Consider the following 12161-nt stretch of genomic DNA (forward strand, 5'->3'; position numbering starts at 1 on the left):
GAGCTACTCTTGGGTTGTCTTGACATAGGATAGGATAAGTGATAAGTGATAGGATACTCCGTTCCTCAAACTAGGCTCTGTATGCTGTGCAAATGTGATAAATAAGATGCATGACAACTAACGAAAATACACACTCGACAATTTAATTCCACTAAATTATGCAAATTGACCGATAAGCATGACCTGTCAAATGTATTTTCGGCAGCTAACATCCCTAGTGGAAACTCGAGTCTGTCGTTAGGCCAAACACCAGGGTAAAGTCTCATAGTGGAAATGCAACAGTGTGTGGTACAGTACCGTTACGCGCTCCCTCTTGGGTGCTGGTGGATGGGTTGGCGGCTGAGGGGGCAAGGCCTGCTGCTGGGGCTGGGCAGGGCTTATGACAGTCGCGGTCTGGACAGGGGGTGTGTGGCTGTACTGGGGCTGGGCCGGGTAGTAGGCACCTGCTGTAGGGGGAGGGAGGGAGAAAGGGAGGTTTGTCAAACACACCCCAAAAAGAGCAAGAGACATTCACACACAGACTGAACATGAACTGAAATACACACATGCATCCACAGCAAAACAAAACCATGTGCACAAGGGAAAAAACACATTATGCAGACATATTAGGCAGACAAAGATGCAGCCCAGCACATACTAAGCAGCACACGCAAGTACACACACACACATACATACTCACCGGGGTAGCGCTGGGAGGTGAGAGGAGCACCGTGGAGAGAGAGACGCCCATTCTCTCGCCCGCCCCCTCTCCTCTCCCTCGCAGCCAGAGAGGGTTCTGAACACAACAGGGGGAGAGGGAAGAAGGAAGGAAGGGAGCGAGGGAAGGAAAATTAAAGGGAGGAGAGAAGAGAGGACAGGAAGAGACAGATGCAGAGTGAGTGAAGGGAACTGGAAGTAAGCAGGGTGTTAAAGGCAGTGAGAAGCAGCAGGTGAGAAGACTGATAGAGCAGAACCAAAGCCCACACACAGCCTTGGATCCTAAAGAGAGAACAGAGACCACCATACACACAGCCTGCCAGGCCACGCAGCAATGAACCAACCGTAAGACCACCTGACTGACCGTAAGAGCAACTACAAGAGCAATTGTAAGATCAACTAGTGGTCCTTTGTAGCTCAGTTGGTAGAGCATGTAACTTGTCATGCCAGGGTCGTGGGTTCGATTCTCGGGACCACCCATATGTAAAATATATCCACGCATGACTAAGTGACTTTGGATAAGAGAGTCTGCTACATTTCATATATTGACCGATAAATGTGTGACCGACCAACTGTAAGAGCTGGCTACCACCTGGCTACCAGACTGCTGCAATATGTTCACATACTTTTCTACCCACTTTTCTACCCACTTCATAACTATATAACTGTATTCTAGTCAAGGCTCATCCTATATAAACTACTGCAGTACATACGTTTTCTATTCATGTACTGTCCATACACACCAGGGTATACACATATACATACAGTGCTTTCGGAAAGTATTCAGACCCCTTTCCACATTTTGTAACATTCCAGCCTTATTCTAAAATGGATTGAATAAATGTTTTGACACATTAATCTACACAACATACCCCATAATGAGAAATCTAAAATAGGTTTAGGGATTTTTGCAAATGTATAAACAATAAAACCTTATTTACATTCAGTCCCTTTGCTATGATAATCTAAATTGAGCTCAGGTGCATCCTGTGTCCAATGACCATCCTTGAGATGCCTCTACAACTTGGAGTACACCTGTGGTAAATTCAATTGATTGGACATGATTTGGAAAGGCCCACACCTGTCTATATAAAGGTCCCACAGTTGACAGTGCATGTCAGAGCAAAAACCAAGGCATGAGGTCGAAGGAATTGTCCGTAGAGCTCCGAGACAGGATTGTGTCGAGGCACAGATCTGGGGAAGGGTACCAAAAAATTTCTGGCACATTGAAGGTCCCTAAGAACACAGTGACCTCCATCATTCTTAAATGGAAGAAGTTTGGAACCACCCAGACTCTTCCTAGAGCTGGCCGCCCGGCCAAACTGAGCAATTGGGGGAGAAGGGCCTTGGTCACTGACAGAGCTCCAGAGTTCCTCTGTGGAGATGGGAGAACCTTCCAGAAGGACAACACTCTCTGCAGCACTCCACCAATCATGAATTTATGGTTGAGTAGCCAGACGGAAGCCACTCCTCAGTAAAAGGCACGACAGTCCACTTGGAGTTTGCCAAAAGGCACCTAAAGGACTCGTGTCGGATGAAACCAACTATTCGGCCGGAATGCCAATCGTCACGTCTGCCGGAAACCTGGCACCATCCCTACAGTGAAGCATGGTGGTGGCAGCATCATGCTATGGGGATGTTTTTCAGCAGCAGGGAGTGGGAGACTAGTCAAAATTGAGGGAAAGATGAACAGAGCAAAGTAGAGAGATCCTTGATGAAAACCTGCTCCAGAGCACTCAGGACTTCAGACTGGGGCCAAGGTTTAGCTTCCAACAAGACAACGACCCTAAGCACAGAGCCAAGGCAATGCAGGAGTGGCTTCGGGACAAGTCTCTGAATGTCCTTGAGTGACCCAGCCAGAGCCCAGACTTGAACCCGATCGAACATCTCTGGAGAGACCTGAAAATAGCTGTGCAGCGACGCTCCCCATCCAGCCTGACTGAGCTTGAGGATCTGCATAGAAGAATAAGAGAAACTCCCAAAATACAGGTGCGCCAAGCTTGTAGTGTCAAACAAGACCCGTGGCTGTAATTTCTGCCAAAGATGCTTCAACAAAGTACTGCGTAAAGGGTCTGAATACTTATGTAAATGTGATCTTTCCATTTTTTATTTGTAATATATTTGCAAACATTTCTAAAAACCAGTTTTCTGAGTGTCATTACGGGCTATTGTGTGTAGATGGATGAGAAATGTTTATTTAAATACATTTTGGAATAAGGCTGTAATGTAACAAAATGTGGAAAAAGTCAAGGGGTCTGAATACTTTCCAAAATCACTGTACTTACACACACACACATACCGGACTCTGACATTGCAAGTTTTTACTTAATGTATTTTTTGTGAGGGGGGGGGATTCGTGTGTATTGTTAGATATTACTGCTAGAAACAGCTAGAAACATAAGCATTTTTGCAACCAATAACATTTGATTTGATCAACTGACTGACCAATAAGATCGACCGACCGACCCTAAAATCGACCGGCCAACCGACACAAAGATCAACCGACTAAGATATCTCTGGGTGCATGTGGCCCCAGTTCTTGTCATGGATGTGGTTTTGGTAGTATTTACAGTGATGGTCCTAGGTAAGATCGTGATTGGACCTAGTGTAGCCATGGTTGTGGTTCGAGCGGACATTGCGGTTCAATAGTAGGTTGAGGTTCGCGTTCCAGCTGCTGATCTTGTCGTGCCTGTGATTCTAATCAAGATTATGGTTGCAGTCATGGTGGTTGTGCTTGGCAGGTGGGGCCCGGCTCAGAGCAGGGCCTCTTACCATAGGTGGGGTATTCAGCCGGGCTGGTGCCTGGGTAGAAGCCTGCTGTCCCACTTGTCACAGGGTACTGTGGACTTGGTGGCATGTAGGGAGCCCGATACTAGAGAGACAGAGAGGACACTTAGAACTATGTCAAGTTACCTGTCTTAAAGGGATCACGCTCCCCGTTTGCTCTGTTTAGGTACATCTACAATAGTATGTCACATTACCTCTTGACTTTAGACTATCAGCTGGAATACTGCATGAGCGGTGCGATAATTAGGGATGCGGTTGTTTTTTTTTACTTTCCAAAAATTCCCAGATTTTCAGAAATTCCGAAAACTTGCAACCATTTATTCTAGTCAAGTTGACCTTTAGCATAACGTGATGACCAGCTGTGGTACCTGTCCAGGGGGGATGAAGTAGCCCTGAGGGGAGCCAGCAAAGGACAGCTGCTGACCAGGGATCATCATCATCTGGGAGCCAGGCTGGTAGATGTGGGTGGGACCAACCGGACGAGGCCCACTGCTGGTCTGGACCCGGGTGACACTGGTGGGCCTGTTGGCATAATAAGGCTAGAGAAGAATGGGGGAGGGAGGGACAGAAACTGTCAGTATATTTGTGTGTGTGTGCACGTGCACCGCAGGGCTAAAATGTCACATACTGAAAGTGTCAGATAGTTGAGACTCCACGGGGAGGGGATATCCATCCAGGTTAGTACATCAAAGACTGGGAACTACAGGGCCGAGTGGAAAGAAATGTCTGCTACAATTTAACATTGATCACAGCTCACATCTACCCTAAAAATGTTACAATATCGACTCTGTATGACATGGTTGTTGTTGTGTGGCTGTGCATTCAGCCCTCAGGTTCTATACACTCAGATGAGAAGGAAGAGAGAAGCTGTTACCTGCAGTGCCCTGTATCCACCCTTCAGCCGGACAACACACAAGCAGAGAACAAGGGGGCGGGGTGACAGAAAGGCAACAGAAAAATAGGAAGAGTAATAAAAAATAGAGAGCAGAAGGAATGCGAGAGAGAATGTAAGAAGCAAGAGTAAATCACTCAGACATTACAGTTAGCAGTGCAAAACATCAGTCTTTCACATGCAGCTGACCATCAGAAAATATGAAGACGTTGCAGAAATATAAAGCTAGAGGGTAACAGACTTAAATTCCCATGGGGTTAGCATACGTGTTCTAGTTTCATCGATGCCTCTGTTTGCAGGCCTAGCAAGTGGTTTGGCCAGCACTTTGCTTGATTGGGGTAACCAATTTACACATATACAGGTGAAATGTAAAACCGGCAGACCATACTGCTGAGGTGCCTAGTACCTTTACTGAACTGCCCTACTGCGGGTGGTGTCATATTAGGTGTTACCATGGGTAGCATATGGGGTTACCAGCCTGGATGTCTTCACTGGGGGAATCCCTGGTCCCGGAGATCCACAAAAGGCTGAGGGACAGATTCTAGCACTCCACTACTCAAGGTCTTAATTGATAAAAAATATATACATTTCATTCAATCAGGTGGTTTAGGGTGTAGTTACAGCTGGATCTGGTCAGAACTAAAAAGGTTGTTGAGCCTCATCCTTCTCTAAAGTGAAATGTGTATTAATGCACTACTGTCCTATTGAGACGGCAGACATTTTGGGGAAGGTAAAGGGAGTTAGTACCTGTTGGTGTAAAGCACGGGGCCCGGTGGCAAACTGGGAGGGAGGACAGAAAAAGAGAGCAAGAGGTCAAGGTTGGTAGCCAGAGAGTGGTGAGATAGACCTTAAAAAACACACACACACACACACACTAAACCAAAGAGGTTAAGCAGAAAGACCGTTACACACAGGTTGGACCAAAGCGTTACAGTTGAGCAAGAGTTGGAGTTAAAAGGCCCAGTGCAGCCAAAAACATGATTTGTATGTTACATATACACATACAGTAGCAGTCAAAAGTTTGGACACCTACACATTCAAGGGGTTTTTCTTTATTTTTACAATTTTCTACATTGTAGAATAATAGTGAATAAATCATAACTATGAACTAACACATATGGAATCATGTAGTAACCAAAAAAAGTGTTAAATATATTTTATTTATTTATATATTTATTTTATTTGAGATTCTTCAAAGTAGCCACCCTTTGCCTTGATGTCAACTTTGCACACTCTTGGCATTCTCTCAACCAGCTCATGAGGTAGTCACCTGGAATGCTTTTCCAACAATCTTGAAGGAGTTCACACATATGCTGAGCACTTGTTGACTGCTTTTCCTTCACTCTGCGGTCCAACTCATCCCAAAGCATCTCAATTGGGTTGAAGTCGGGTGATTGTGGAGACCAGGTCATCTGATGCAGCACTCCGTCCCTCACCTTCTTGGTCAAATAGCCCTTACACAGCCTGGAGGTGTGTTGGGTCATTGTCCTGTTGAAAAACAAACGATAGTCCCACTAAGTGCAAACCAGATGGGATGGCGTATCGCTGCAGAATGCTGTGGTAGCCATGCTGGTTAATTGTGCCTTGAATTCTAAATAAATCACTGACAGTGTCACCAGCAAAGCACCCCCACACCACCTCCATGCTTCACAGTGGAAACCACACATGCGGAGCTGATCCGTTCAGTTACTCTCACAAAGACACAGCGTTTGGAAGCAAAAATCTCAAATTAGGACTCAGACGAAAGGACAGATTTCCACCAGTCTAATGTCTATTGCTCGTGTTTCTTGGCCCAAGCAAGTATCTTCTTATTGGTGTCCTTTAGTAGTGGTTTCTTTGCAGCAATTAGACTATGAATGCCTGACTCATACAGCCCATTTCTTTGGGCTGAAATCTGAGGTGCAATTATTTGCCGATTTCTGAGGCTGGTAACTCTAACGAACTTATCCTCTGCAGCAGAGGTAACTCTGGGTCTTCCTTTCCTGTGGTGGTCCTCATGAGAGCCAGTTTCATCATAGTGCTTGATGGTTTTTGCAACTGCACTTGAAGAAACTTTCAAAGTTCTTGAAATGTTCTAGATTGACTGACCTCCATGTCTTAAAAGTAATGATGGACTGTTGTTTCTCTTTTCTTATTTGAGATGTTCTTGCCATAGCCCTATTTGGTAAAAAGACCAAGTCCGTACTATCTTCTGTATACCACCTTGTCACAACACAACTGATTGGCACAAAATCATTAGAAAGGAATGAAATTCCACAAATTAACTTCAGACACACCTGTTAATTGAAAAGCATTCCAGGTGACTACCTCATGCAGCTGGTTGAGAGAATACAAAGAGTGTGCAAAGCTGTCATCAAGGCAAAGGGTGGCAACTTTGAAGAATCTCAAATATATTTTGATTTGTTTAACACTTTTGATTACTACATGATTCCATATGTGTTATTTCATAGTTTTTATGTCTTCACTATTATTCTACAATGTAGAAAAAAGCTAAAATAAAGAAAAACCCTGGAATGAGTAGGTGTGTCCAAACTTTTGACTGGTACTGTACATTTCCACACTGAGGTTGGAATAATACTGTGAAAATTATGATAATGCCCTTTGAGTATAAGAGCTGTTTGAAAAGACCGTCTGAAATTTCAGCCTATTTTGGTGGGATGGAGTTTTGGCCTGCCTGGCGACGTCACAAGGCGGTATAAGTTAATAGACCAATAACAATGAGTTTCAAACCTCTTGGCCAATAACAGCTAGTTCAGAGGTTTCATATCCCTCCCATTAGGTTCATCCAATTAGGCCCCTAACTCAGACAGTCCTAGCAAATTTCTTGCTTGAAAAAATATATTTTTGTTTTCAATTAAAACAGCAAAAAGAAACAATCATAGTAAGGTATTTAATTGTTACCCAGAAAACATTTGATATTTAGATAAAAACAGCTGCATTGGACCTTTCAGAATTGAAGTAGGGGTCTTACACTCAGCAAGACATAGAAGAGTCGACATTGAAAGAGTGTTGGCAAAAGAGCGGAAAATAAAAGGAGCAATTGAGTAGCAGAAGAAGTAGAGTGCACTACCTGTCGTGGCTGCGGTGCAGAATTCATTTGTTGGGGAGTTTGGGTGGCGAAGACAAGTGAAGTGGGCTGTCCAGAGGCATAGGTAGCCTGGGAAAGAGGGGAGGCAGAGAAACACAACTACATTAGCCGGCTAACTTGCTGCCAAAGATGGGTTGTGTTCAGTAGGATACAATGTAGCAAAACGCTTCAGAAAGGAAAACAAAAATGATCATCCTTATTGGACAAGATCAGGGGTGTATTTATTAGTCGCAGAACGTTTTGCAAGGGGAAACATTTAGCAGTGCAAAAGGCAGGTAGGACTGTTTGATTTAGTTTTGTTCCTAGAGTAAATGGTAAACAGTTTAATCTTTGTATTCACTAAAAACCAAATGGAACCAAACTGACGCAAACTTGATGAAACGGGGAGGGACCTATAGAAATTTGTCCAATAGAAACTCAGGGTTTTTTTGCAAACTGTTTTCCATTTGGAGTGAACATTTTCTGTTGCAAAACATTTTGCAAAAGTCTTTGTCTAATGAATAAAAACCCATGTAGAATCTCACGGTTTCAAAACATTGCCTCATGTTTTTTGCCTAATGAACGCTACTCTGATCTGTCAGAGCGAGCTGGGTCTTGTCATTGGCTCTCACCTGTGTCAGGCCAGGGGAGGGGGAGGGGAGTGGGACAGAGGTGGGTCCCGTTATAGGCTGCGGTGGTTTGTTCATTTCACGTAGTTCTGCATCAGGGTGGCGCTGACTTGCCAGCCGATCTGAGGAAGAGGAAGAGTTAGTCACCAAAATGAGCAAAAAATTAGGTACATCAATTTTCTTTAAATCCTCCAAGACATTAATCTCCATATTGATACTGGGTCAGCTGGACTAGGCTAGGCACACTAGATGTACAATAATCACCTGGACACCATGCCCAGTGAGCGAAAGAGCAGAAAGGTCAGAAAGCCAACTTGGGAAATCCCTGTATCAAACTCCTAAGAAGTTAACTTGCGGTTGCCCTCACGAAGCTACAGTACCCTATGACATATTCATGAGAAACCCTGAGTGTTTGTCTGCTGTAGTAGGTCATGGCAGTAAGGCTTAGAGCCAAATAACCCGACACTGGTCACAAGTTGGTGTTACAAAGTAGGAAACATTACAGTAGATAGGTTAGACCTTGTGTTAGAACACCATTTCATGGGCTTCCAGAAGTTCAGTCTAAATATGCCATTCCAGTGACACAATGTTGTTGTGCCGAGTTCCAAAATACCAATAAACCGCTATTTAGACCTTAAACAAAAAGACACCAACTCACTCCTGAGGGTGCATTGGGTTAATGGGAGTTACCACATCACTACAGGGGCAGTTCCACAATGCTACACTCCAGTCACAACAGACACATATAGTTAAGCCATTGGCAAAACCATCTATTGATCCTCCTGGTAGATGGTGCCAATAAAGAACACGTCACACCATGACTATTATTATCTCAAGGGAATAACTAACATTTCCTTTCAGAAGGAGAGACTATTTGGGGGGACTGAGATTGTGATAGAGAGCAGAATCATGTCTGCGAATTAGAAATTGCAAAAAATAAACTGCTCCTGGGTTGTGAAATTCAAATATCTTCTCTGCACCTTCGGGGATTAGGTTCACACCAATCTGAGCTTGTACATCTCACTCACTGTTTTAACTTACACTCAATTGAACTAACTAGTTATTTAGTATGAATGTCTTTCAGGTCAAAGTTCACTTGCCAGTAGCCTCCATTTGCTTCTAACATATTGTCTCTATTGTGGACATGTGTTGGTTACAATTTTTCAGATTCCTCAGAGATGTCCACATAACATCAGATGACAACTAACAATTTAAATAACATTTATAATTTTACTGGGAAGCAACACACTCCACTTTTGCATTTGAGGAATGTGGAATTGTAGACCAACATGGAATCAGGGTACGTGCATATTGCGGCCTTTAAAATGTTTAAGCAATTTCCCGATAGTGTTTTTGACATGCCATTAATTAAAGCATGAAAAGATGTCGTGTCAAACTGATAGCACATGGTCTAAAGAGGACATCTCACATTAGGAAGACGTGTCATATGGCTGGCTAGCTAGCAAAGCAGCCGGTGTTAGCCACTATAGTTAGCTTCCATATGTTATCCCATCCCTGGCTAGCCCACTCTGTTTTTGGCGCTAAATAAAACGAAAGACCATTAAATGAACGTATGATAACTAACATGATACGTTTTCCTGGGTAGATTAGGTATAACATTAGTTACTGGTAGATCAAATTGCAAGCAAGGCCTTCTAGCGTGCTAACAATGCCGGGGAGGACCACTGATGGTGGATTTCACACACCGCTAGCTAGCCTGTAGTAGCCTACGTGTCTCATAGTAATGAGTGAGTGAACTTGACTAGCTACAGTAAATTAGTTCGCTAACTTAAATCCACCTGAAATTCTGTAGTGACATGTCTACACATATATACATTATGGATTGTAATATAAAATATCACTTTATTTGTACCCAACTGAAATAGTTAAGACTTTCAATCACATGTTAATTTCCAAGCTAGTCTTCCAAGGAGTATTCATTCTAGGCCCGACTAAGCCACACATTGAAAGCCCAGCATGACAATTGCTTTGGCTACAGATTTATGGGCAGGTTAACCAACGTTAACCAGCAATTTTAAAACAGTGTGATAAAAATAAACTTACTTGCGAGTAAATTGACAGATTGGCATCTTGAAGTAAAGCGTGAATCTACACCATTTGTTTCGATGGGAACTGTCAAATTGATGAAAGATTTGCGAAATCTCATTAAGTTACCTTGCTAACATTCTAGACTAGCATTAGCTCGCTAGCTAATTTATCAACAATAAGTTCACCAACTTCAAACACAGACCTGAGCTGGCTAACTAACTTCAATAATGAAATGCTCGAGAGTTGTTCCAACCCAATTTCATGCAAAGGTTAACTAACTAACCAACCAGGCTCGTTTTGACGAGCACAGAGAAACACAGTTAAAGCCAAGACTATTTCTAGCCGCTAACATTAGCTAGCTAGTTATTCTTCTTAAAGATAGAAAGCTATTTAGCCAAGTTAGCAAACCTTGTAAAATGGACTGACAGAACAGGGCCTTCATCCGTGCGTTAGTCTTTCACAGCGTAATAGCAGGTATCGAACTTTAGCACAATATTCTTACCGGGTATGAAGTGTCTGAGGGATCGGAGGGAAGACTTGAATAAACAATGGAAAAAAGACAGTATTTTATAACCTATTGTCCATTACTTAAAATTGTAGCTAATGTAGTTTCTTGTCCTCTCCTCCACATGGAAAGTGTGCCTTTATTGACTTAGCAGCTAGCTAGGTGAGTGCTGTCACTTCGTCTTTAAATTCCCAGAACGTGCAAAAGTGACAGGGCAGAAACTGTATTAATATCGCACTTGAAGGTTACTATTGACAACTCCAATGCCTCCTAAAAAAGCCTCTGGACCGGAGATCCATGATCAAGGCGCCGATGGTAACGGATTGCCGGTAAAATACAATATACTGGGGGTTTCATTCGGTTTACAGCGAGGCCATGGTGCAATGCATTATCGTCCGCTGGAGCCGGCAGGACTGTGCCCGGGTACGCATGGGTACTTCCGGGAAAATTATTATTTGATGCTGCCACCTCCATCACGTGACAGTGGAAACTAAAATCCAAATGTTGTGTTATTACTACCTCTGAGGGTTTAGAGCTTGGGGTATTCAGTATGGCTAGACGGTACACGGTCTTTCTCTCGGCACATATCAAAGCTGCAAGCTAAAGTTATATCTAGACTTTGTTTCCTCTATCATAACAGCTCCTCTTTCACCCCAGCTGCCTTACTAACCCTGATTCAGATGACCATCCTACCCATGCTAGATTACGGAGACATCATTTATAGATTGGTAGGTAAGGGTGCTCTCGAGCAGCTAGATGTTATTTACCATTCGGCCATCAGATTTGCCACCAATGCTCCTCATAAGGACACATCACTGCACTTTATACTCCTCTGCAAACTAGTAATCTCTGTATACCCGTCGCAAGACCCACTGGTTGATGCTTATTTATAAAACCCACTTAGGCCTCACTCCCCCCTATCTGAGATATCTACTGCAGCCCTTATCCTCCACATACAACACCTATTCTGCCAGTCACATTCTGTTTAAAGTCCCTAAAGCACACACATCCCTGTGTCGCTCCTCTTTTCAGTTCGCTGCAGCTAGCGACTGGAACAAGCTGCAACAAACACTCAAACTGGACAGTTTTATCTCAATCTCTTCATTCAAAGACTCAATCATGGACACTTTTACTCACAGTTGTGGCTGCTTTGCGTGATGTATTGTTGCCTCTACCTTCTTGCCCTTCGTGCTGTTGTCTTTTCCCAATAATGTTTTTACCATGTTTTGTGCTGCTACCATGTTGTTGTTATGTTGTGTTGATACCATGCTGTGTTGTCATATGTTGCTGCCTTGCTATGTTGTTGTCTTAGGTCTCTCTTTATGTAGTGTTGTCTCTCTTGTCGTGATGTGTGTTTTGTCCTATATTTTTTTAATGTTTTGTTCATTTTTACAAAACAAATTCTCAACTGAATTCACAGTTTCATCTACTGCTTAGGTTGCTTGAACGTTGAGGGGTTGGGAGAGAGAGTGTGTGTTTGCCACAAAGGTAAGCTCCACTATTCTTTCTGCTGGCAGGAATGGAAAGTGCATGCCT

At 43.4% G+C, this 12161-nt stretch overlaps 1 protein-coding gene across 14 annotated transcripts in view; it reads right to left on the reverse strand.

Annotated features, from left to right (window-relative positions):
* Positions 1-11061, reverse strand: part of LOC110508196 (eukaryotic translation initiation factor 4 gamma 1) — a 48043-nt gene extending 36982 nt beyond the window's left edge. Inside the window, exons 1-10 of one of the 14 annotated variants that reach the window (XM_036967058.1) lie at positions 10623-11052; positions 10136-10204; positions 8075-8193; positions 7446-7562; positions 5123-5155; positions 4358-4378; positions 3852-4022; positions 3469-3568; positions 680-775; positions 298-446 (exon numbers count right to left, since the gene is read on the reverse strand). In XM_036967058.1, coding sequence (XP_036822953.1) covers positions 298-446; positions 680-775; positions 3469-3568; positions 3852-4022; positions 4358-4378; positions 5123-5155; positions 7446-7562; positions 8075-8149 — 762 coding nt within the window. In that variant the 5' untranslated portion in view covers positions 8150-8193; positions 10136-10204; positions 10623-11052. Of the gene's footprint in view, positions 1-297; positions 447-679; positions 776-3468; positions 3569-3851; positions 4023-4357; positions 4379-5122; positions 5156-7445; positions 7563-8074; positions 8194-10135; positions 10205-10528; positions 10578-10622 lie in introns of those variants that run through there. The other 13 variants (XM_036967051.1, XM_036967049.1, XM_036967059.1 and 10 more) reach the window with 13 other exon arrangements.
* Between the last annotated feature and the right edge of the window lie 1100 nt (positions 11062-12161).

Source organism: Oncorhynchus mykiss, chromosome 28 (genome assembly GCF_013265735.2).
Source record: "Oncorhynchus mykiss isolate Arlee chromosome 28, USDA_OmykA_1.1, whole genome shotgun sequence".
NCBI lineage: Eukaryota > Metazoa > Chordata > Actinopteri > Salmoniformes > Salmonidae > Oncorhynchus > Oncorhynchus mykiss.